Source organism: Morone saxatilis, unplaced genomic scaffold, assembly GCF_004916995.1.
Source record: "Morone saxatilis isolate NCDOM2014 unplaced genomic scaffold, NCSU_SB_2.0 Contig16, whole genome shotgun sequence".
Lineage (NCBI taxonomy): Eukaryota > Metazoa > Chordata > Actinopteri > Moronidae > Morone > Morone saxatilis.
In genome coordinates this window covers 10,673,462-10,700,672 of record NW_023339718.1, presented here as the reverse complement: position 1 = coordinate 10,700,672, position 27,211 = coordinate 10,673,462, and the positions used below count along the sequence as shown (strand labels likewise).

Below are 27,211 nucleotides of genomic sequence, written 5' to 3'. Positions count from 1 at the left end.
CTAGTTGTTGTATTTTACCTAATTATTAAATACCTTAAACCTTGGAAGATGTTCCACCTATTTTATTTGATTCCTTGGATTTTTGTTCCTTCAGTAAGTGCTTTAAAATAGTTTTTCTTTGTACAAAGTACGAGTATGTTATTTTTCCCCTCCAATTACTGCAATACCCCAGACCGGCACGACTTATTACTTATAGCAGTGATACCTGATGGACGGGTGGAGGCTTGGTTGGATCCAACCTTTATCCTTCCCCTGCCCCTCTTACGTCTGTTTTTCCTATACATTGTGAATTCCATGTTTCACAATTGAATTCGTTTTTCTATTTTTTATTTTAAGTCTTTATAAAAATGAATATAAAACCAGATCGCGCCTATTATTAACAATTAAGATATGGGATCCTCCAGGAAGAACATAGATATGGTGTTCCCTCTGGACTCCTTGGTGATTCCTACATTGAATAGAAGGTCGTATAACCACCCGGGCCGCTCCCTGCAGTAAGTTACCCTGAAGCGCTACTCCAGCTTTCCCGCAGCCTTGTCTAAAGTGTCCATAACCTCCCGCACATTTACTAAGAGAGAGTGGAGGCTTAGTACATATTGTGGCCATTCGAAATTGGTGTGTGTTTGTGTTTGTGCTCGCCCTTGGTAGAATGCCGCCTGAGATACACATTAACTTCCTACCTCGATGTAGTCAATTATATGGGCTTTCCTAAACACAGCAAACTGTTCCAAGTAGGTGCCTCTCTCCTCTCCTGCACTACTCCCTAAGGGCTCATGTTTGAAGCGGGTGTCCAATAGTGATGGTGATTTACTGGTGACTGTAAGGGGGCGGCTCGGTTATTCATAGTATGTGTGTGATATTGGGTTGGAGAGAAGTGGACTCCTTTTTATTAACAAAAACCAACTGGAAGAAAACAAACTGGTGGCTATACAAGAATCAACCATCCCCGGCGTATAGCCCAGCCGGGGAAAAAGGACCATTATTGGACTTCCAAAAGGGCCACTGGACCCAGAAATTATAACCAATCAGTAATATCTTTGCGCGTATTATCTTTACTCATTATATTATTTTGATGAGGTTGTTATGTTGATACACCATATTTCTGTACGCGTTAGGGTTAATAATTTATTCGCAGCTCTCGCGTGGATAAGTGTTTAAGTTTTAACAACGCTCCTGGGTCATAGTCAACTTCCTGTTGAGTTAGATAGCGCACTGCATGCGTGCTGAGGAACGCCCATATAAGAACATAGGTAACCGCCCACCTACTTTTAAGGTACTTCCCAGCCCGAGCCTTATTTGGTGTATCTCTCCGCATAGGTTTGTCTCCTTCTCTACCCAACTTTACAACTGTGTCGCTGACTTGACGCCATGGAGTATTATCCAAACCACATTGGGGTGGGGTTGATTTTGTGGGAGGGTGGTAGGCTGGTTTGTCCATTAGGATTGTGTTTTCCCCATAACCATGTCTCTCAGAGTCTGCTAAGCCTTCTGGTGTTTACAATCTTTATTTCCACCTTGAATCCCCACGAGGTGATAGATTATCATTCACACTTCGAACTACAAGCAGCTTATGGAAACATCATGGCCTGTCTATTTGTATGAATATCCCAGCTCTATTGCTGTCCACTTTGACGATTCGCTAATGCACTCGGCTGAAAGAGCAGGATTCAATAACTTGGAAGTTGCCTTCTCGAGGCAAGCAGATTACCCCTATGCCCTCAAACGAATCCACGCCATATTTAAAACTATCCAGTCATTCTACGCACCAAGTTGTATTTAAGTATGTTACTTCTCCGTTTAGATCTTGCTGCTTTTGTTTTGGCCACCTCAGGTTCTTTTCTTGATGGTCTGTCAGGCCAAAATTTCAACATTGAGGAGATCTACGCTTATAACCAAGCATCTCCGAGACGACAGAACGGCTGTCAAGCCGCCCAGGGGTCTATTCAATTTTTAAAAAGAGGCTCCCAGTTTAAGTTACCAACCGATATGCCCCTCGTGGTATTTGTTCTTCTCTTGAAGAGTGTTTTGGGTCGTCTTTGTCCACTGGTGCTTGGCTGACAAGATACCTTTCGCCGCTCTCGTTAACCGTTGGTGAGGAAATACCCCAGGGTTTGCGCTTTCATATATAATAAATGCATTATTGGACTATTTTTCAAGCCCTGGAGGGAATGGGTCCTCTCCACCAATGTGTGGGTAAGCATCTTCTTGAGTATTTTGGAGAGGCAGCGCGCGAAAGGCATTGCGTTGAACTTTCAGAAATTTAAAACTCTGTTTCCTTTAACAGTTTGGCCATGCCACTTTCGCAGATATTGCCTCTCGGCTACTAAATCTAGGCTTGGAAAGCGAAATGTCATAGCATCTCTCTCTCACGCCAGTGTTTGCCACCGGGATGTTGAATCATTATATGATGGCCTTATTTGATGTTCCTTTTGTTAATTAGATTTTTGGGGAGACAAGCAAAATGGGATATGCATTTTCTTATGGCCAAATACCGCAATCTGAATGTGGGTCTCTTACCTCGGGGGTTGGATTTATGTTGGGGTGAAAACTAAGGCACTACTTAATCATACAGGGCATGCTGCTAACTCTAATCTGTTAATCTTTCAATTCTCTCGAGTGGTAGCGTTGCCGAGTCCATGTGAGCCCCAGCCTCAGTTGGGATTCGCGTCTCTCTGTATTTGTGTAGTGATCTTTAGGCAAGGGTCTAGCCCACGGTGGTGGGGGATTGTTTGAGAAGAGATACTTTGTTGGGAAAGAAAAAAAACCCCATCAGACATTATTTGTAACTGCCTGCTCTCAGAGTGCTGGGAGCGTAAGGGAACAAGTTTTCCTTTCCCCCTCTTATTATTTGGGGCTCCCTCCTTTCTTCGAAATTCTGCCTCTGCGCTTGCGCACATAAGATCCCGCTCCCTATTGTGGTTTTATTAGAGGCGGAAATGAGCAAAGGCAGGTCCCCTAGCACAGTGTGAGGGGGTGACTGCGAGGTCCGATTGAGGGTATAATAGAAGACAACGAAGCGAGACGGAGAGAGCGTGTGAGATAAGATAAATCCCCCATCTGATCCAGATAGGAGTCGCTGTTTAATCGCCAGGTCTCCAGGACTCTCATCAATTTAAATAGGTTATTTTGTGTTTTATTTTTGAGGCGGTCCCACATCTGGATTTAGTGTCCGTGTGTGGTGCGCGCAAGCGCTCTCCAATCGCCACTGTGAGCGCGGCCGGAACTCTGTTGGCGACCGCGAAGCGAGGATTGGCAGTCCTTCCTCCCCTCCCTCCCTCTCCTGATCCGGGGTTCGCATCTGTCTCTAAAAAATTTGATGATACCAACCGGCTCTAGGGCCGAGTTCCGAAGTGCGGCCAAATCCTCCTCCGACGTGAGCCCTGTCTCGAGTGTTAAATGCGCGCTAATTAGCTATCGCCTTAAGCGGAGCTGGCGGTTTTCACTCTGTTTTCCGCTCCACACCCCACCCGTTTGTTGTTAAAAAGGGAATCTAAGTTTGCAAGTGGAATTATATAATTAAGGCCCCGTACTCCACCCTCTGTAGTTTCCGCTAGTTATTATAGGGAAATTAAATAGGCTATAATTTCCACTGTGGGCCCTAATCTAATCGCGCACAGAGGAGAGAGCTCATGAAGAAGGCCCCCCGGGGAGGGTGTAATTAAAGAGTAATAATTGATGTCGGAAGGGGAAGCGGCCCCGACACCCCGGAGGTTGCTTCGCCGCAAGATACACCAAGATAACAGGTTCTATGTTAGACCTCCCCTGTCTTGAAGCGGGGTATCATATCTCAGAATAACCGCCGTTTATGTTTGAGATGCTTATAGGGATAGATTTTATTCTACTCTTTTTTCTCTTTATTATATACTCTGTATTCTCGCGTACGAGATTTTTGTGTCGCATCCTATTTTTTCACTCATCTCAAGAGGTATTTTTTGTGTGTCTTTCTATTCTTTCCTTTTTTGTGGAAGAAAGAAGATGTTGTCTATTTAAAACTGGCGAATTATTATTTAATACAGTTCATTTTTGGGACGTTCGGGAGGCAAAGGGCGGGTTGAGGGTAGGTGAGGGATCTGTGAAGCGCTGGGAGTGCTGATTTGATGCCCTGGCCTTGTAACTTTTGACCGAACAAGCTGTTATATTTTTACCTGAGATGGACCAACCGCGCGTCTACAAGATGGGAGAGTGCTGAGGAGTTGAACGTAGGCGGAGTGGGCCTGTGTTTGACCACTCAGGGAGGCAATGGAAGTTATATTGTTCTTTGATAGGCAAACTGAGTGGGAAGTATAAGATATGTTGGATGTTTTGGATGTATTTAACAGAAATTTTGGTGGGGAAAGTTGTTTATTTTGATATTATACATTCGACTCCTTTGAAGTCTTGTTTACCGTCGAGAGGGTATTTCAGCCTTAGTATTTGGAGATATTATATATCTGTAAAATTTTTTCCAGGATAGCACAAATATGTCGCAATGCATTGATAAAGATCACCACCATTACACGGTATACCCTTCTTGCTCCCCTTGGGTAGCGGAACGTTGCCAGACGGGTGGAGAAGACTAAACAGTATATAGGGTACTCTCCGTTTATCTGCTCCCAAGAACGTAGACGGAACCTTCCGTGTGTGTGAGTGTGTGTGGTTGTTTCACAGATGGCTCGTGCCGGACACACACCCCAAAGCTCCTCTCTGTCAAGTGTGTCAAACAGGTTTAATTGCTGCTGCCGTCCTGTGTGTGTGTGTGTGTGTGTGTGTGTGGCTGGGCAGATGGATCTCTAACAATGACACAGGAACTGACTCTGCCCCTCGTCATACAAAAGAGAAAGAGAGAGGAAGAAGGAGGGGCGGACGGGACCGGGAGGACAACGATGGGAACAGCAGTATTAATCTGCGCTGTCCCCGGCCATCAGCTCGCTGCTCCGCATTTAACCTTCTTCAACAATAGAGCTGAGTGGCATCAAGTGGCCTATTTGCATAGCGTATGCATAATCACATATGAAGTATGGTCACGTATGAGTCCACTCCTCCTTCCCGCGACTCCAAATAAAACTTATATATTATATATTCCAATTATGCATGTTTCTCAGTGCATAGGGAAAAAAATGGCAGAAACGAGCAGAAAATGTCAAATAATAAAGTTTTCTAAGTTTGGCTGAGGGAGGGATGTTAGTAAAGTGATAATGGCTGGCAGGAACATTTTAAATAACTGCTGCTTCAGGATTTTGGTACTGCTGTCACCGGTATGTGCCTCAACTGTGCCAAAAACACCAGAAAATGGGAAACTAAAACAGGCAGGTGTGCCAGATAATACCTCACATTCCTTCATTAAAGTCACATAAATGTCATTTTACTACAGTTACTTGCACATTTGGATTTTATATTCAACATTAAATGAGCTCATGAAATATGATGTACTATTATTATTATTATTATTATTATTATTATTATTATTGTTTAAGGATTTATTTCCACCAAACCAGAGTTGGTGATTGTTGGAAACACTAATAAAGACGATTTTGGTGAGTTTTATTTGGTTTCTTGGTTTAATGCTAAGCTAGGCTAACCATATCCCACCTCCAACTCTGTACTTAAAGCTGCAGTAGGTAACTTTGGTAATATTGTCATACTTGCTGAAACCCTCAGATATCTTTCTCGGCTCAGATTGGTTGTTTTCCTTCAGGCGCCGTGGACAGCTTTAACACATCAGATTGATATCCATCTTTTTATCTCACTTTCAAAAACAAAACATATTTTACAAAGTGCAGAATACTAAAGCAGTCCCAGTCTGGACCGTGGCACCATCTGGAGCAGAAACAACATTAAAGATTACTGGTTACAGGTTCACACATCAATTATTTAACACTCAGGAAGGGGACCATTCTTCAGAAAGAGAACTTCTACATACATTAATACATTTAACTGACAGTACTTTTACTTAAGGAACACACTGAATGTAGATCTCTGCACATTTTTACATTGTGGTTTTGCTAATTTTACTTCCAAATACCTTTTCCTGTTTGTGCAACAGAGAATTTGAGAAAAGTATCTGCATGTGTGTGTGTGTGAGAGATGAGGGTAAGATGCTGATGTTTTCTGACCTTGGTGGTGCATCAGACGATTGATAGGCATGTCTATCCGTCTGTGTGTTTGTAATGAGAACACACATATATAGTAATGTTACAGTGGGTTACAGCATACAGTTAATTTCTTTGAATCTTTATCTGAATGTCAGTCTTTGCATAAACCAAAGACAGTATGAGGTTGTGTTGTGTGGTTAGAGTTTCACCCTGAAGAATGAACATATGATCAGAGGCTTATTAGCATAGTGAGCGATACTATTTATGTGCTATGATTCACATGTTTGTAAGATGTCTGCAATTGTAGCAGTCAAGTAAAATGCAAATATGCCCACTGATCTCTGTAAAAGACGTTTCTTTTTTACATTGGTAATGGATGAAAAATAAAAACAAAACTGTAACTAACAAGCTGTTAACAGTTGTTGGGGAGAAAGTGGGACAGGCTGACAATATTCTGTATATATTTAATTGTCAACAAATCCCATGAAAACACCAAAACCGACTAATAAATTGATCCTAATAGCAAGAATTGTCTGTTTATCCAATGCCATATCTTATTCCTCTGTGCCATAGACCTCCATTGTTTTCTAAAAACTATTAAAACAAATCATTGAGTTACGTCAAAGTTTGTATTAATACAATGGCTGGGAAATAGTACCCAACAATAAAACCAGTTTACCTTAATTTTTCAGCGGCGTTTGCTAAAAGCATATTGTTTATTAAATGGTTTGAAATGTTCAGTAATAAAAGGTTTGAGTTGCCAGAGAAAGGGGAAAGAAGTTAGAAACTATTGAAAGAGAGTATTTACACATTATTGCCGTTGTAAGCAATAATAAAAATATAGAATAAAACTACAGTATCACCTCTGCTTATGTTTACCTTCAGGTATAGTATAAGTGATAAAAATAGATGCTGCTGCTCTGAACCTAGACCTAAATCTAGGTTACATTCCTGTGTGAACGACATGTCGATATCAGCTGCTCTCACGTGTGACGAGTTTGGTCAATAAATCAATACAGATTCGAGATCAAGATCCGGTGTAATTGTTTGTGTGGGTTGGGGGGTCATTTATGTCTTTGTGTGCAGACACACCAGCACACACACACACACACACAGATGTCAGTATACTGCGAGTGGATTTGATAGATGAATGTAAATAATATGTTTTTTTCTCTCTGACTCAGATAAACCACATGGAATCAGATTTTTTGTGGTTTAAATGTCATTCTTAAATTGCAGTGGGGGATACTGCCTCAGACAGGAATACTGATGTCTGTTCTCTGAGGGGGTTCAGCTTATAGATAGGGACTCTGTGGACATCGACTACAGCTGGAGGTTATTGACAAGACATCAAGAAAACGCTGTTTAGACACAGTGAAGAATACAGCCTGGCAACCCCCAACATCACCCGCCAAAAACTATCACATCTGTGAATTCTTATCAGCCAAGAATTCAGATATACTGCATGTGGTTTTGGAAAATTGAATTTACAATTGGAGCCAAACTGTTAATACGCACACACACACACACACACACACACAAACGTTTTCAGATTAACCTAATCAAGCCAATCTGTCAGATTAACACACATTATAAAACGACCACTAGGCCTAATCCCCGCTCGTCCTTCTACAGAGCTGAGTGAGCGGTCATTGAGAACACCGGCGTCTCTTCTGTCATTTGACTGAATCACATGAACAAAAATGTTTGTTGCTTTACTGTTTTATAATGCTTCTGATGGTTTCACAAGTTGAGCAGTGTGGCCTATCTGTCTCTTGGGCAAGATTTCTACTAAAACTATTGGACTTTTACTGCAGTATTATACACCATGTAACATGTTTTGCTTTTTAAATCAGGAAATAAAAGCAAAATTAAACTGAAATGCAGTGCTGGTATTCTAAATAAACAGATTCTGATAACGAGAGACCTTTAATGTATATGTGTGTGACATAAAAGAAAATACTGTTTGTAGTGCTACAAGACAACATATCACAGGAAAAACACAATAAGCCAATTATAGGAGGCTGCTGCCCTCTTGCCTGCAGAGGTGGAATAGCACACTGTGTTGTTGACAACAAGCTTCTTTACATCAAATAAACTTAAATATTTTATTTCAATTTCAGCCAAAGATGCTCTGACAATATATCTCTTTGTTTCTTATACAGTAGCTTATAAGATATGTTTACAGTTCCCTCCTCAACCATGACATGATTGCCAGATTGCCAGACATGGCTGCTTGCTTTGATGACATTGTCAAAACCAGACATGACAAACAATATGACAGATATCCATCGGGTGCAGCAGACTGTGTGTGTGTGTGTGTGTGTGTGTGTGTGTGTGTCTGACATGAAGGTGGATTTAGACAGACAGTCTGCTTTCCCAGATGTCATCTGAGTGACCAGTGGTCCCATTTTCTGACCTCTGAACTTTCCAGATGGTGACACCCCGCTCCCTTCATCAGTCTGTGTGTGTGTGTGTGTGTGTAAACTTTTCAAAGACTGACTGATGAGGTTTGAAGCATGTGCCACAAGGGTTTAAATTAATTTAGGTTCTAATCTTGTTTTAAGATTTCCTTACTTCTTTTTTTTTTAGCAAAGGTTGGGCAAAAATCTGGAAAATGAAAAGCAAGATAACATTTTTGTCATTCAAATAATTTCAGACACTGAATTTTGTACTAAAAGAGAAAGCATTATTTATTAATTCAGCTTTACCATGTTTATATTTGATAACAGATGTCATATGAGACTTTATTGTCTTTTTTTCGAGGGCATTTGGAAATAATTGTTCATTTTCACAGAAGTACACATGATTCTTGATGTGAATTTTTAGGTTTTATAGTTTTCTTCACTTTTCGAACCTGCAGATGCAGAACAGCAAAGAGAACCTGCTCTCTCTCCTCTACACTAATATATTCATTACTGTCATTAACCTTTCTGCTACACAGTCCCCTTATCTAATTATCCCCCTGTTACCACAGAACACACACGCACACACACACACACACACACACAGTTCTCAGCTGCTAACCCCCCCGGACCCCATCCCTACCTCCGCTACCCCACATGTTGTTTGACAAATGAGTGGTCTCGCCTCATCAAGCACATGACAATGTAAACAGATGGGAGGTGGAGACAGGGACCCGTGCCAGCTCTAAACACATCAACACACAAACACACACACCAACACACGCACAAAACTCCCTAACATATGTTGTAGTTATTCAAACAGCTATGCTCGGAGACACTTGCAGACGCTCGGGGAGTATGGCTAACAGGAGGGTCTTTTAGAGCAGCAACCAAGGAGAAATTATCTGATTTATTGATTTGACTCCCCCTTTGTGCCTTCATAATGGGGGTTGCAGATTGCTTGAGTATGAAAGACAGACAGGCAGACAGACAGACAGACAGACAGACACAGACAGACAGACAGATGAAGTCGTGCAGATTGTGTAACTATATTTACTTAAGTATTGCACTTGTGTCTTCCCTTTTACCTTACACAAGTGTTTTTGTGGCTCCAGAGGAAGCTGCATAAAGTTTGATGAATGTCGGTTGGGTGTGAAGACTGTGAGTTTCAAAATAAAACAAATCTGGGAGTGTGGCGTTTGAAAGAAGTGAGAAATCCAGACCTCTGTTAGTCCACTCCTCATGCCTACTTGAGGCTGGTGGCTTAGCTGCTTCTAGCATAATACACCCAAAGCCCTTCGTGAACTATCGGTGGTCGAGTTGCATTGTGGGTAATGTAGGCTCCCGGTTTTGGTAATGAAGAAGAATGCATGGAATAAGTAATACAGTATCACTGGTTCTACTGCATCAATTTCTATCAGACAATGTTATAGCAGTACAATGCTAAATATGTGGAGTATTTTTTAAAGTATAATTTGCGGCTAATTTTACTTTATTTTACTTTTTACTATTCTAATTTTATACTTCTGTTTGACTGTAAAGTTCACAGTCTGGTGATGACAGACAATCGGTATATTGTGTTTGACCAGGAGAAATCAGGAAAAATGCAGCACAGCCTGTGCCAAACTCAAGGTCATTACAGAAAGAATAACCTATGATAGCCTATAAAGTTATATAATTATGGTTATATTGAGGAACTATGGTTTTAATGGCACAATATCCATCATATAAAGTAAGTACAATTTCTCTATCTTAAGCTACAACATTAAACTGCTGCATGTGTTTATGTATCAGTAGTTATAATAACACAATATAATACAAAGTATATATAGTATATCATAATCTAACACTTTTAAAGGAGCCATTCAGCATGATGTAAACTTTTACTTTTGATACTGTGTATGTATTGATGATAAAACATGTAGTTAAAGTATCAAGAAGTACTGCAATGTTGGAGATTACCATCTTTTGAGCTTTCTAAGTGGCTTTAAAAGTATGGACTGTGATAAATATTTGTCAAACCTCCAAATACAGATCTAATGTTTCATCTGGATGATACCCGTCTTGTGATGTTGTGACATTCACATTATATTTTTTATTGACAAAAGAACTTTTAACACAGAGATACCTCAGTTGCAAAGACAGTAACTTTGCAGTTGCAACTCTTTCAACATTAGCAAAGACTTTTATGCAAAAACTTAATCTGTGTGAAATAAATAACTTATGCGCTACATGCACATTTAGATAACTCAAAATTAAGGACACTGATGCTGAGAGCCAGGTTACACAAACAGGTGGCGTCTGAAAACACAGTCTAGAGGCTTCAGTATGCTTCGAACAAACTAGTTTCTACTTCCGAACACGAAGTGTTTATTCTTGTTGTGGTGAAAAGCCTGCTATCATTAAGGAAATAAATCGTATGAAGGGAGATAGACAAACACTTCGTCTCTCCTTTGAGACATTGGTGGCACCTTCTTGTATGTACAGCACCACAAATGACGAAGTAATGGTGTGAATAATGAAAAAAACCTGGCCAATCACTATGTGGCTGTTACACTGTCAGTGGCAAAAAGTTACAAAAACTGCTGCTAAGTAAACTAATTTGAATGTGTTTGTAAAGTATGTATGTATATGTATCATTTCATTGCTTTATTGGCGTTAGTGTAACAAAGACAATATTGCAAAAGCACAAAAGTGTGTGTGTGTTTGACAGGTGTACATATATATATATATATATATCCAGTCCCCCAATTTGGAGGGGTTTTATTTTTTAGGTAGAAGGGTTTCAGACACTTTTTGAGAATCCAACAAGCATTTCATTTGAAGCATACTGAACCTTTATACACCACCTCTCAGTAGGCTGATAATATGGAGATATCATGAAAAAATAATAATAAGACATACTCAAGATCACATGTATGCATTTAAACAGAATTAGTGTCATATACTGAATCTGAGGGATACAAATAAAGGCTCTGCTTCCTGGGAACCCTTTTTATGCATTCCTAATTTTCATTACTAATACCAGATAATAAAATAACAGTAAGTGTTTAAATGGTGCAAATTGAATTATCTGCTGTATGATCAGCTCCAAAAATATAAATTCTATAACACAAAGTCATCCTCAGGGGGACGTCAAATGTAACACTGTGGGGTAAAATAATAAAAGACAATGGGTTGTGACATTAGCATAAAGACTCATACAATCACACATTGCACCAGGGTGCCAGAGTTCTCCCATATTTCTCAGTGTCTTCATGTCGGCAATCGACGCAGTTCATTTGCAACTTCTGTTTCCTTTCAGGCCACCAACACGCTGCAGACACCATTTCAAACCGCCACTTCCATCGATGATAACTGAGCTCAGAAGTAATTAGATAACTGCCACAGTTAATAGCAAAACTAGTTAAAAATCCATTCTCACATAACGATATGCTAAAATAACTCTTTCTCCTTCATCACATGCAATTATCTGTCAGCGTCACATACTAATGTTACTTTAAAAAACATACTCATACGCTTGGCTTCACTTCCAATTCCTTCTCACTTCACTTTCACAGCTGTTCTCCTCTTTTCACGATGTGCTTGGAGTATCCAGTGCATAATAGCACAATAAAAAGTTTCACATGGTAAGAGGTTTACACAGACATTAAACATTCTCAGATTAATAAAATACAGAACAATTAGACTTCAAGCTGTGGCTGAAATGCATGAAGTTGTGGATATTCTGCTGCTGGTCATTCATGATGATGATTTGTTCCCATTGCTGGTTGCTGCAGAGATTATGCATGTCTCATTTCTGCATCTGTAGTCTCTTTTCCACCTATGCTGAGTTCACATTGAGTCAGATGTGAAGGTCTAGCTCTGATGAATTTGATCAGGTGCAGCAGGTGAAGTTGGGTTTTTTCCTGGGAGCATCTAAGCTGGGCAGCGAGTGGTAATTACTTTTTTCATCAAAAGTAGCCTGTTTCCTTACTTGCCTGTGGGTGGAAAGAAAAAAGGAACAGGTGGAACAAAAAAATCAAGGAAGAAAACGATACTCGAAACGACTTATAAAGATAGCTGCCACTTATCCCCAATTTCAGTACAGCTAATAGGGTTTAGCAGGACAGAAGCTGGAGTATACGGCCCTCAATCAAATGAGATTAATAAGTGCTCGAGGAAAATTTGTTCATAAGACTGAAACCACGTGTTTTATTTTCTATTCTTCTTCATAATACGTCACTCCATACAGACATGACTCTTGCAACCTCCGATGTATGTGTACATGTATGTAGATCAATTTAAAGGTTACATGTGGAGTTTTTGACCTTTACTAGTTGCATTCAAAACATCCGTTCGACCTCAAGGATACAATTCATTCTTATGAGTAACACTGAATGTAAACATAACTTTTGTGTTTATTAAAATAAAACTTCACAGGGCAACCTTTCTGGTCTTTTACACACCAGAGGGCAGCAAAGGTCACAATTAAGAGCTTGGCATAGATAGTATTTGCTGTTCATACTGTATATAAGGTGATCCTGATTGTTTTTGGAATGATTCAACTTATCAAACCCTAATTAATTTCTCTCTGAGATTGTACCTTGGCAATAGACCTTTCATCAGATATTTTACCTTCCTATGGCAAAATTTTCAAATGTGTAACTAGTGAACATCAACAATGTTAGAATTTAGTGTCCCACTAAGCATTAACAATTAGCCTGCATATACAACACCTGTGTCCGGGAACAGTTAAATCTAAATGAAATGCAACCGACACTTATTTATTAATCACACCTGTGTTTGACAAGTGAAACGTCACGTTATAGTCCCCTTAGTATTTTCTAACTCATGAGGAAAATTCGTCTTGGAAACAGACTCAAAAATATACAGAATTAAAACTGCTGTTTGTTTGTTTTACACATTGAGCGGACCGAAGCGGTTATCTCACCTGGCCAGGTGCAGCACAGCCTCCAAGGTGTTGGAGCCTTCTTTGGCACTAGTTTCACAGAATAGAGTGTTGTATGTCTGTTGGGTAAAGACATCATTAATCCATAATAATTACTTTTTCATTTACTATTAGTCATTAACCCACACTGAGCGACATGTTAAGGGTTATTACTTGGATTTATACTTGGATTAAACTAGGGTAAAAGGTCAGGTATAGATATCTCACAGATATACCAAATGTGTTGTGAATTATGTGGTCATTAAAATGTCCTCACAGGTATAGTAATGTGAGTGGGTTGTTTATTGTCATTACCATGGCCAGTTTTTCTCCATAGCTGGTAGGAACACAGTTAACTCCATCTTGTCTAAGATCACACTTATTACCCACAAGCATGATGGGAATATCCTCGTGGGACACATCCTGCCAAAAAAAGAAGAAGGTAAAAACAAGAACAAATGAAATGGAAAACAAAATAATACAAAGGAACTTATATTGTTGTACATTATTTGCAGCATGGTGATTAAAATGTAAAAAACATAAATTATTAATGACTGAAACTACTTTTACATTAAGCACCACAGTGTGTACATCAGTGGTGGAAGAAGTACTCAGATATTTTACTTAAGTAAAAGTGGCAACACCACTAAAAATACAATCAAAGTCCTGAATTCAAAATCTTACCTAAGTAAAAGTACAACAGTAAAGGCATCAAAGCACAGTAAATTTGAATGTAGACCAATAAAGGAACATCTTATCTTATCTTAAAAGTATTACTTTTAAGATAAGATGGAGTTAACTGTGTTCCTACCAGCTAATAGTTATACAGAAAGTCCCATTTCAGAATCATATATATACGTTACTGGATTATAATTATTCATCACTAATGTGTACATGGCTGATTTATATTTTGTATTATTAATCTAAATCTTCAAAGTTACTAAATGTAGTAGAGTAAAAACTATAATCTTTGCCTCCAAAATAGAGGAGTAGAAGTAGAAAGACAAGTAAAGTACAAGCACCTCAAACTTAAACTTAAATGTACTTAAGAAGAGTACTTGATGTACTTAGTTACATTCCACCACTGGTGTGCATCGTGCATTATATCAGACAACACAAGCTATAATGTTACAAACCACACACTGCATGCACAAATAAGAAGTCAGACAAATGTGAACATGCCCACAGTTCAACAGCAGAAAACAATCCAAACAATGTTCCTCCAACACTTACATATCTGCTGCATGTCAAAAAGAGAAACAAGCAACATCACTTAGTTTGATATTCAATAAAACATGTGACAAGTTTACGGTAATAATAACACACATAACACATCACAACACTAGATTAGCCGGTAACGGCCATATTGTGTTATGCAGCTCAAGGACAAACATAATAGACAGAGCCATAACAAACTGGAATAATTTACCCCTTAATATCCACCTAATTAAAAATAAATCACCCTATTATTATCTTATTAGTGTCCCATAAATGTATGTACAGTTTTGACCAGCTTTAAATTGTACATGAATGTTAGCTTTGATGTAATTTTAATTCATGTAATCAATCCTGTAATGTGTTATGTATTGAAGCCTAGTTAGGAATGGACCTCAGGAAGATCAGCGAATGGGGATCTTTTAAATAAACAAATAAATAGGGATACACAATTAATCGCAATATTATTGAAATTGCAATATGGCTAAGCGTAATAAGCTGCAATTTTTTGTAGTGTACTGTAGTGCTGCAGAGATTCCCTGGCCTACAAATCTTGTGTAATCTCATTTTGTTTCAGTGAAAATTCAATTTGTGATCCAAAAATGATCATTCCCGCTAATTGTGAATCATATCACAATTGCAGTATCTGTCAAAAATAATCACAATATGATGTTTTTAACATATCGTGCAGCCCTACAAATAAACAAAAACCCAAATGTTGCCATTACAGAAAATTTCCCTTTCCTATATTCTGGTGAAGTCTGGAACTTTTTTGCTAACTACTGTAACACAGCAGAGGAGAGTTGTGCTTTACCTCGATCATGTCCACCCACTCTCTAACATTAAGGAAACTCTTCTCACAGGTGACGTCGTACAGCAGCAACACACCATCCGCCCGGCGGAAATAAGACTTTGCAATGCTGCGAAACCTGAGATGAGAAATTGGTTCAACGCACACAAATTAAACATAATAAACTACTGCTTGTTGTGAAAGGATGACTACAATATGTCTGCTTATGCACTGTTGAGTGTTTTGTGATTTTACTATCTAGCAACCACATGAATTAAGTAATACGCTTTATTTACATAACACATCTTTAAATGAATAATTAAAAACAGCATACATATCCGATGAAACAGTTTAGCTTTACAAACAAATATTTAAAAGTGAATCGCATTATTCAAATATTCACAACAACACACACACCTCTCTTGTCCTGCAGTGTCCCACAGTTGTAGTAAAATGGGCTCTCCATCCACGATTAGTGTCTTCATCTGGAAATCCACTCCTGAACACACAAAGAAGAACCAACCAACATGTCACACTACTAAGAGACACATTTTACATTTTAGATATTTTTAGGCGGAACCTGATCGGATTAAAAGAATATCCACAGAAATTAAACATTAATCAGTCTGCTGAAAGAACAGGACAATAAAGGTTGTTATTCTGTCTAAAGATTGACAAGGCGTTGGCTTTAGTGCTCACCCAGCGTAGCGCTGGAGTTTAATTTGAATTCGTTCTTGCAGAGGCGAAGCAGGAAGCTGGACTTCCCCACAGCAGCATCTCCAGCCAACACAATCCTGTATGCCTTCTCTGATGTCATGTAACCCAGGTCAGTGCTGTCCTTGTCCTCCTTCTGGAGAGGAAGCGAGTGAGAGAATAAGAGATATTCTAATAATATTAATAATAATACGTAAGAGAGAGTGATAAGCTGACTGTGTTTACTTTCTGCACATTTACTTAATGTTAAATATATTTAGTCCTCAGCATCGACCACTACTTTTGTCATTTCATTTGGAGAATGGAAAGAATGACTTTAGATCATCAACAATGATAATGAAAATGTTAAAAAATTAACCATTATTAATTTTTATATAATTTTCTGTCAAAGCCACATGGAGCTACTGGAGAGGGGCTAAAGATCTGCTCTATTGTCTGCTCTAAAAAAAGGTCTGAAAGTCACCAAAATCCTTCTAATCTTCTACCATGACCATGAATATCAATACAGAATTTTCTTCTGTTACACACCCTCCAGCTCTCTCTTACCTGAACACTGATGGCACTGAGGGCCTTTCTTGTAGTTGGGGCGGGGGGTTCGGACACACTAATGGATTCAGATGGCTTCCAGTCCAAAACTGAGCTGCTGTCTGACCCAATCGCTGATTCACTGTCCTGTGTCTCTGCTGGCTGTGATGTAGACACACAGTAGCAGACATCAATAACACATAATTCACACTATCACTACAACTTATTTACAACCTGTACAGAAACTGTGAACATGAGGAAGTTGTTGAAAGCTAGAAACCGTTGTACTGCTACACAAAAACCTCTTAAAACCTCATCTGATGTACTGACATTTTCTTTCTGGAAAAGCTTTTCAAAATGGCTCCTTAACTTCAATGATTTACTTCTATGAGTTTTTTTTTTTACATTTATGGACTGAAGCAGAGTGTCAACTCTCACAGAATCACAGATCAACCACCAGATATTATTTGGGGTCTAATGACTCTCTTGACCACCTAAAAATCTGTGCAGCCATCTGAAATATTCTACACATCCCTTGTTAGCCCAGCAGCAGGTGCTGTCAGCAGTTGTTTTACCATATTGATCCTGACTGAAATATCTCAACTACTGAATGGATTCACATGATATTTTGTACAGACATTCATGGTCCCCAGAGGATGAATTCTACAGACTTTGGTGATCCTCTAGTACCACAATGAGGTTAACATTTGTGGTTTTGAGTGAAATATCTCAACTACTGGATGGATTGCCATGAAATTTGGTAAATTCAAGTTCCCAAGATGATAAGTTCTGACTTCTAAATCCATCTAATATGAATTTAATTACCTGTTATGTGTCATAATTTCATTTCCTTGCGCAACCTTGTGTTTTATAATGACAAATAAATTACCTTAATCTCTGATCCTTGGTTTCCCATCAGCCCCAGTTGTACTTTATGTTTAGTGCTACTTAACTGCCTGCTACATGCTACACTAATATGGTGAACCTGGTAAACATGTACATTTGTGTCTATGTGCTTGACCTTCATATTGTCTCACCTCAATGTCAGAGTTTTCTCCCATCATGCTATCATTGTTGTCATCCTCCACTTTCTTCTCCCCTCTCTCCTCCTCTTCCTCCTCTTCTTGACCTTTTACCTCATGCTCTGAGTCGTAGCCTCCATGAGAACCTCTGAGTGTCGACAGGCCGCTGTCCATGTAGATCTCAGGCAGGCTGTCCTCCTCACACTCACTGCTGTGTCTGCGCCTCAGGCCTGGGTCACACATAGCCAAGGCCAGAGTGTCACAGCTGGGCCGGCGGCTGTACAGAGGGTAATCATCCATACGCTGGCAGAACCTGAGGAAGAAGTCGGGAAATAATCCATGACATAAACACGGTTCAAATGACAGAGAACTCTAGCCCCTCAAATACTTTTGTTTTTATTTGCATGTTTTTTTGAGATATTGGCCTGTGAGAGTTCTGCCTTTCCCCCCCAATACAACGGAGCAGCAGCATTGGTCAGGAGACATTTTTACTATTTCTTCTGTAGAAAATAGTCCACCACCTTTTCACCATTGATTTGAGGTTGATTGTAATCTCTCATATCCAGTTAGGACTTCTTGCTGTATATCAACTTATACTCCTTACTGTATGCTGCTGAAAAAAGCTGAATCGCTATATACCACTATGGGTGCAATTGAGAAAAAAAACAATAGTTTTTTCATTTGTTTGTAATTTGGTTGAACTGACCCACTTTTATACTGTATACACTCAACACAATACTGATGCATACTACTATCTGTATACAAAAATTTAATTTAATTCATTTTATGTTAGGTTTGCCTCTGTATTCTGTGTCCATCATTCAGTGTGTGTAATCTTTGAACAGATATTCTAGAGACAGATCTAGAGACATCCATTGTTTGTAGGTCTTACCTATCCATTAAGGCATAAGGTGATGTGTAGCAGATGCTTTTACTTCTGCTTCTGTCCTTTATGTCTCCTGGTGAGCCCCCGTTACCAGACTGTAACACACAACAATTAAAAGAGTTAAAAAGATTAAGAGAGCTTTCCCTTGTTTTTGTTAATGACCTGTTACCTGGAATCAGTCATATCATGATTGTTTTACTGAACATTGTCACACAACATACAGTTCACAGCTGACAAAACATTTTTTAACAAACTTTGAATGTTACTGTGTAACGTCTGCTGTTCCAATGAATGCATTTTAAATAGTGTTTAAATTATACATAGAATTAGACATCAGAATATCAAATTTGTTCACGCCTTCTTACATCAGATACAATGCTGAAGCCTTGTGAATAAATCCAGTCCGATGACCCAAAAGTGAACTGAATATTTACATAAAGAAGTGCGAGGATACCAACTTTATATGGAGTCACTAACCCACTGTATGAATAACATATTGCGATTTAGAAACTGAACTAGTTTTCATTTTTTTATTGTTTTAGGATTAACTGTGCAGCTTTACCCTGGTGATCCTCTCCAGAGTGGCCCTCAAGCCATCGTTGCTGTCATGGAGCTTCCTGTTCGCTGCCCTATCCAAACACAGAGCAAAATAATCATTAGTACAGGAACTCTTTCTATCTTCAGTAGAACTCCTTAGCAATACTGTATGAAACTGTCTGACTTACTGCAGGATCTCGATCTGACTCTCCAAGTGGTCTCGCTCATCAGTGAAGTGTTTCATGAGCTCCTCGTCTCTGCGACAAAACAAAGTCTATCAGTCAGAGTTACGGTAACCTGAATTAGTCCCAGTGAAAATGTGTTTGTATTGCCACAAAGGACATCCTGCACAGAACTACACATTCATCATGAGGATGAAATTAACAATAATCAAATCATGCTGACTTTGAAAAACTGACAATAAATAGGATGAGAGGTATTTTCATGCCTCTGTAACTCAGTGAAACCAGTTCAACTCAAAGACATTAAACCTAACTTATGATTAACATGAGACACCTCAGAGATACAGAAGCAACAATGTAAACATCGCTGAGATAGTCGGAGAGTTATCCTGCTGGTGACCCTGTTGCTTTTGTTGCTAAGCAACGCTTCTGAAGAAGTTATTGTGTGTGTGAAGTCACTCCAGGATATCCTGTTTCAGCTGTGACAAAATGAAAACACCCCCCCTAGGAACGCCAGGAGGGGGCGTGGCCTCCCTCTCTCTGTATGTCTCTGTAACAAAACCTCTCAACAGTGATAGTTTGATAGTCTTGGATTTTGTTACTTACTTTGTTTTTCATATGGTGTTTTATTTTGTCTGTTTTTTGATTTGTAAGGTGTTGATTTAGTATTGATCTTTTATCTCTGTAACCTTTGCATTCCTAGTTGCCTCCTCCTAAGGACTACAGATGAAAATTAGCTTTTAGTTATATCTGGTACAATACATGTGTTGTGCATTTGCCCTGCTAAATAAACGTATTTTATATATAATGTATTTGTAATATTAAAAATAGGTTTGAAATGTATCTAAGTATGGAGCTACATATGATGGGGAACAGGGTGCAAGTAGTTATTACTCTCAAGTTCACGTTCATCTTTAAGTGCAGTGAGAAAAAGGTGGCAAAAACCAGCTCTACAAGTCAGTAATTCTAGGTTTAGACTTTTAGAGTAAACACTGGAAGCGATGAGTGTATATGTGTGTAGAGAGAGGAAGATGATGTGTGTCTTATGTAACAATACTTTTCTTCTCACAGTGAAAAACTAAAAATGCAACACAGAGACGTATTAGACTGCACTTCAACGTCTCAGAGAAAAAGACTGTAAAAAGGATTAAAACTCAAGCTAACTCATATGAGCAAACATAAATCCACTTAAATTACACAAAACTGAACTGAACCACTACATTAAGAGACTCAGCATTCATAAGGAAACATAAAGCCGACCAAACTGTATTAAATTTACCTTTCAGAGCTCATGCTTTGATCAGTTAGCTCCGTCTTTAGCGAGTCCATGTCACTAAGCAGACAGGCAACTTTGGTCTGAGACTTCAGCAGCTCCTGTTTTAACCGCTGGTTCTCCTGCAGATGGAAAATGGAAGAATATGAATGCGTTATAAACTAGGAGCAGGGAGACACGTAACTACAGAAACGTGTTATAAATGAGCATATTCAGTCTCACCAGTGTTAGCTCATTGATCTTCTTCTTCAAGGCTGGGCTCTCATCTTTCACAGTGATGTTGTTGTACTTCTCTTCTATCTGATGGACAAGTTCACATATTCAGGATTAAGGTTATTTTTTACATAAATCAGATTGTACTCACGTTGTTGTTGTTGTTAAAACTGCGTATACAGTACACATTCATAGACACATTCATTGTAATTCTGTTGATTCAATCAGTGGAGTCCAGTCAATTGAAAGAGTTTTCATGTTTACCTATGTTTACCATATTGCCTATTATTTACATACGGCTTATGATTTAAGTTTCATGGGGCTGATATGACGTTGATTCATTGAAGAGAAATATACAACACTGAGAAGAAACTAAATGTACAATAAGTGGGTTGTAAATATGAACACAGAAGTCAGTACTGACTTACATTAGTGCTTCACAACCTCTTTTCTTTAAGGGACCCCTTTTCTATCACTGTAAACTGATTACTCCTGACCGATTTCATATTTTATTCAAAGCATAACAATAACAGCACAGAATAACTGATAAACTGTACAATTAACCCAAATTTTAAAATTAATTTTGAACAGATTATTTCCTGTGAGCATCAAAAATAAAAACCTTATTTCTTTTTTTGACAAACTCAGTGTTTTCTTCTCCCTGTTTGGCCATTGTTCTACTAGCTCTTTGGTTGTTTTAACTGCAGACTTTTTAAAGCAGGATGAAGCTCTTTTGGACAAAGTATAGGCTATGTGAACTTGTGTCCAGGTCTTGCCCTTATACTGTCCTGTTAAATAATAATCTAAACTTTAAAAATAACAATTTCATGTAGTTTTCTTCACAGAGATGAATGCAATGCTGAGATATAGGGCTACAGTATATCTAAAAGTTATTTTACACCCCTTAAAATCAAGAAAGCCTCGAGAGCCCCTGTCAAGTTCTGGTGGCCCCTTGTGGGGATCTGGATCCTCAGGTTGGGAACAAGTGATTTACAGTGTTAATGGTGTGTTATAATGAAAATGGAGTGAAATATTTACCATCTGCATCCTCTGGATCTTACACTGCAGCTCACACACTTCAGTTTCATAACTTCTTCGTAACTCACTCAGCGCAGCTTCTGTTCGCTTCTTCTCCTGCACACAGACACCAACACAAAATGAATTGCATTAACAGTTTGTGACATTATTTTATGAAAGTGTGTATGTGTGTTTGCTCTCTCTACAGCTTTTTCTGTGACACATTAAGCTAATTTAGGGCAGCTTTTGAACTGTGGTTGGAGGCTGCTGGGGAATCGATAAGTGAATCAGGAACTGTCTGTCTACAGTTTCCAAAAATAAAAACCTCTCTTAAAGGTGTCAGAACACGACTGTGTGCACATACGTTACAGTGTGCAAGAATACAGGCGAGTGCCCTCTAATTCTGTGTGCTTTTCTTACATAAAACAAACAGCAGCTTCTGAGTCAGTGGAGTACAGTTACATAAGTTGATACACACACACACACACAGTGATAAGACAGAGTTTATGTTTCCACGCAAGTTTTAAAGATAATCAATGATAAAAATAAATGAATACAAGATAAGTAAATCCGATGGTCTGAAGCTTGAAGTGGCGAGTGATCTGTGCTGTTCTGTCACTGAGTTGTTTTTTACTTTTCATTTTATGTCACGGAAAGCTAAATATTGTTATCAATTCTTATCATTTCACACTCTGTTTAATGTGTTTCACCAGATTCCGAGAAAGCTTTCATAAAACTCACAGTCCAGGAGTTTATCATTCATGGAAAAGAGTGAAAACAAAGTTCAACAAGGCAATAAAATAACTTTAATTTGACAATCTAAAAGCTCCTGTTGCAGTAATATATTTCAGCATCTCTAATTGTGGTCATAGAATAAAGAGATTAAATAACTCAGTTTACTTAATGAAAAAAAGTCTTAACTCATCCTCCAGTGCAAACAGGATAAACAATATTTCAGAGTTCAGGTTAGTTACATGTTTATGTTTTATTCTTTATACATTATTATTTTTATCCACACATCACCCATTCCTATCATCACTAATATATGCAGCCACCAAAGGCTTAAACATGCTCCAGCACCTTTATCTGTCTACTGTTTCATATCCTGGATCCACAGAGCTGTGAAATGCCACCGATCAGCAGGCGTGTCTGAGTTTGGATCTGATATTCAGCCGTTTGTTTGACATGAGGGAAGAACAGAACAAACGCACTCTTCTTATCGCTATGCCTACGCAAACTCCAGAGGAACAAAAACACGAGCCTGGACAACATCAACATCAAAAAGTAATGTTGTTGTGTTTTAGGGGGTCTTATGTGTTTGCGTGTCTGACTTTGTCCCACCTGCTCTCGTGTTTTTCTCTCAGCAGCGTGAATGCGTTGGTCCATTTCCTCCTCCATTTCACTGAGCTGCATTGATGCTTGGTCCTGTGCTCTGCAAAACAACAACAGGATTATTTCACTGCACTCCAGGAACCTCCATTCATTGTCTACAGACGGATCTTGTTTCAACTAATACATCATCTTCTGGTTATACAGATATACAGATTGCCTCTTGTATTAAAACTATCACCATCAACTATGAGTTGCTTTGTCCAGGGTACTCCACAGACCAGTGGTTCTCAGAAGGTGTGGATTTTATGACAACCATACAATATGCAATATACAGAAAAGTTATGAATGAATACATTTTTATTATATATAATTTATATACACTTTGTAGTTTCATTACCTAATTTTTAATTGTTTGACCTGTCAGGTTCAAATGGGTGCATTTCTTAAATTGTTTTGTAATACATATTTCATGAGTGATAGTTCGTCAAACTTTCTTTTATAGTAAATAAAATTCAGAGTTGATAACACATGCTATAGGGGCTATTTGGCACATGTAAATACAGGTGTGCCTTGGGCACAAAAAGAAAAAGAAGAACAAAAAATCCTGGCCATTTTTAGAAGCATTTCGAGAATTTATCTCAGACCATCTTCCTCATTCTAGTGATTACCTTATTATTAAATTATTCAATTTGAGAATATGTTCAATGATCAAACTGGGATCACTATAAATTACAATCAATAAAACCCTATTTCTTCCTTCGTTGTTCCAACTAAAAGTTAAATGATTCTATTCCCCCAGTTTGAAAACCAAGTTACTCTAAGCAAGTAAAGCCGCTTCTAGATACTTATTCAGTTTCACTCAGTTTGTGCATGAACCTACTCACTGCAGTGGTAAAACCTCTGATTGGGATAGTGATTTCTGTCTCTCCTGTCACATCTGATGACTTACAAAATTGTAAATGGGCTCGCCCCTTCATACCTGTCTGATCTCTTTAAACCTTACATTCCCTCCCTGCTCTCTGCTCCTTTATGCCTCCAGAATTAAAATGAAGTCAGCAGGCTGTAGTGCTTTTTTCTATCAGGACCCTTTTCTATGCAATAACCTCCCTGCTGATATCAGCCTATAAATCAAAACTTTTAATGTTTTTGCCTTAACTTTCAGTTAGCTGCTTATTCTTTTATTACTTCAGGCCGTGTACTCGTTACCATTATCTGTCGGTCTCAGTGAATCTATAAACCCTTTATAGTCCATGTTTGTCCAAGTGATGACCTTCTAAAAAACCGCTGCACCTCTCTTTCGTCCTTCCCTTGCTTTCCCTAGTTCCTCCTCTTTGTCTTCTCTTTTCACTCAGACTTCTCTGAGTTGGACCATGTGCCTCTCCCTTTCCTGGCTGTCAGTGCCTCATTCCAGATGTTTTCGATCTGGATCTTCATCTTCTGATCTCTCTCTCAAGGAGAGAGTCTTCGTGTGCATGATATCTCTCTCCCTCTCCCTCTCTGGGTCTGTTTCCTTTTTCCTCCCTGTGTTAACGGTGTGCTTAAGCTTTGCCTCTTGTGTCTTTGTAATCTGTCCTCTTCCAGGTCTGCAAGGTGGAGAGGATTTATCATTGTGATATTGGACGTATATAATTAAATGGACTTCACTTGACTGTCTTGTGTGTGGTCACAGGGCACCTAAAGCAAATTTAGAGTCATTAAATTGACCTGACCTGCTTGTCTTTGCAGCTGCAGAAATTTAGAGCCTAACCGCATTTATTGCAAGCTGATAGCTAACAAAAAATGTTTATTTGTGTGTTTTCCCTGACATCTGGACGCAGACAAAAGCATTTACAACTTATTGGAAATTACGCTTAAACTATATAAGTCATTATATCTTAAACACAACATGCAGTTATTTAGTGATATCTGGTTTAAGCATTGTTATTCTCTTACAGTAGGATATTATTATTATTATTATGTTTTATCACATTCTAATTTTCTGCAGTTCCATTGTCATCGAGGGGAACAAGGATGTGTTTGTTAATGTGTGTGTTTCCCACCGTTTGATGGCGAGCGCCAGGTTCTCCATCTCTGTGTTCTGCTGTTTGATCTCTTTGATGAAGTTTATGATGACTTTCTCAAGCTGAGGTATCAGTCTAGGCTCAGTGAGACTGACGTTCTGGTACAACGTAGCTGCTTGTTCGTTCCTGGAAGACAATCAAAATTTGACATCAGCTTTGCATAGAATAGTTTTCCCCAATAAGACTTTAGGACTTTAAGGAGATCAAGAATCCTGTTTTTTCTGTTATATATTGAACATAAAATAAACATGAGTCAGCTAAGTCAGTAAAACATGTCAACTTGTCAATATGTCAGCTCAACAGTTTATCTGTGTGTCAGTTGTTTTATTGAGTCAAACACAGTGAATTACAGTAACTGTAGTATTCATTTAATATGAAGCCACGAGCAGTAGCTGGTTAGCTTAGCTTAGCAGAAAGACGAATTAGCCGGGAGTTGACAGGGTCAGCCACAGCCAAACACACTCTAAGATTCACAACGGCTCTTCGGAAATACATGGATGAGGTCTCAGACACTAGAACTATTCCAGCATATAACCAACTAGTAAAACTGAAATAGAGAGAGAGAGACATAATAGCAGAGCCGGGCTGCCCCCCCTGTATCTAGTCTTTAAACTAAGCTATGCAAATCAGCAGCTGGCTGTAGCTTATACAAACATGAGAGTGGTATCAGTCTTCTTATGTAACTCTACAAGAAAGCAAATAACTATGTAAAAGTATTTACTAATATAATAATAATATATTAATTAACACAGTTTCTCGATTGACCAAGAAGACGAATAAACAATGAAAGACAAAAAATAGTGGAGAGACTAGCTGACACACTTCTTATTTATGTTTCTACAGTGTACATATGTGGGCCTGCGGTGAACAGTATAAAAACAGAAACCAGACCAGAGTGATGTGTCAATGTACACTGGTTAACGCCAACATATGCAGGCTAATCTTACAGATTATGTATCTGGCTCTGAAGTCATTTTACAGTGATAAAGCATCCTCTGACACAGCATGGCGGTAAAAGTGGGTCATATAAATGTACAGTCTGTGTGTGTTTGCCTTCTCACAGGGCGGACAGGCTGTAATGCTAGAGCATATAGACACTGCTACCTGTCTGTCAATAACTCATAGTGACACACAGCTCGCCGCTCCGTCACACACAGGGACACACAAACAAGCATATACATAGAAACTGTTGTTAGGTTGATATGATCATGTGTTCGGAAAAAACACCTCTCCTCCCAGGAAAATCTGAAGATATTATGTAGACAGAAAATGCTACAAGCACATGCAAGTCTCAAAGAAATGGCACAGACATTATAGTAACTATTTAAACCTTTAAGATTCATTTAAAGCTTTTTTTTAATCATTCAGACCTCCTAAACGGCTGCATAATGAGAGAGAATAAATTGTGCTATCTTAACCAAAGTATCTGTGAACATTCATCCAGTTTAGGAGGATACCACATCAAGAAGTATCAAGTCAGAATGTACTTTCTTCAGAAATAAAGCTCTTTGGATGGGAAGTGAAACATCTTCAAGAAAACCACTGTAAGTCAGGGTGCTTCTGACACGGCATCCATTGTATCCACACTTACAAAACTAAGAAGAAATACTTTTAAGCATTTAAGAACAAAAACAAATGAGAAAAGCATAGGACATGTTGTACAAGTAATGTTGTGCCGAGGAGCCGTCTTGTTAATTTTAGCGACTGTCTCAATCAGCTGAGAGATTCAGAGAATAGTTACATCAGCCTTAGTCAGCAATAAAATTATAAATAGGAACATAACTGATGTTCTGCTCTTGATGTGTCCATCTCATATTTGCACAAAATATTCTTTCATCCCTTGAAAAACAGACACTTGTCTGAAGTGAGCTCTCCAAACTGTCGTCTCTCAGCTGACTGCTGTAACAGTGACTGTAACTGCTTGAAGATAAGAGAGTGTATTTAGCAGATGTCACCACTGTGACAATCAATGTCTCAATGCCACAGAACAGCAGCAAGAGGAAGGAGTCCCATGCCAGGCCTGGGGTCACACACACACA

The 27,211-nt window shown here is 38.8% G+C and overlaps 1 protein-coding gene across 1 annotated transcript in view; it reads right to left on the bottom strand.

Annotated features, from left to right (window-relative positions):
- Positions 1-10,599: 10,599 nt before the first annotated feature.
- Positions 10,600-27,211, bottom strand: part of rasef (RAS and EF-hand domain containing) — a 19,611-nt gene continuing 2,999 nt past the window's right edge. Inside the window, exons 2-17 of the mRNA XM_035657771.1 lie at positions 25,152-25,298; positions 23,122-23,212; positions 21,802-21,897; positions 20,773-20,850; positions 20,557-20,672; positions 19,284-19,352; positions 19,121-19,187; positions 18,565-18,653; positions 17,688-17,985; positions 16,672-16,812; positions 16,111-16,261; positions 15,829-15,910; positions 15,436-15,550; positions 13,722-13,829; positions 13,410-13,486; positions 10,600-12,456 (exon numbers count right to left, since the gene is read on the bottom strand). Coding sequence (XP_035513664.1) covers positions 12,354-12,456; positions 13,410-13,486; positions 13,722-13,829; positions 15,436-15,550; positions 15,829-15,910; positions 16,111-16,261; positions 16,672-16,812; positions 17,688-17,985; positions 18,565-18,653; positions 19,121-19,187; positions 19,284-19,352; positions 20,557-20,672; positions 20,773-20,850; positions 21,802-21,897; positions 23,122-23,212; positions 25,152-25,298 — 1,828 coding nt within the window. The 3' untranslated portion in view covers positions 10,600-12,353. The remainder of the gene's footprint in view (positions 12,457-13,409; positions 13,487-13,721; positions 13,830-15,435; positions 15,551-15,828; positions 15,911-16,110; positions 16,262-16,671; positions 16,813-17,687; positions 17,986-18,564; positions 18,654-19,120; positions 19,188-19,283; positions 19,353-20,556; positions 20,673-20,772; positions 20,851-21,801; positions 21,898-23,121; positions 23,213-25,151; positions 25,299-27,211) is intronic.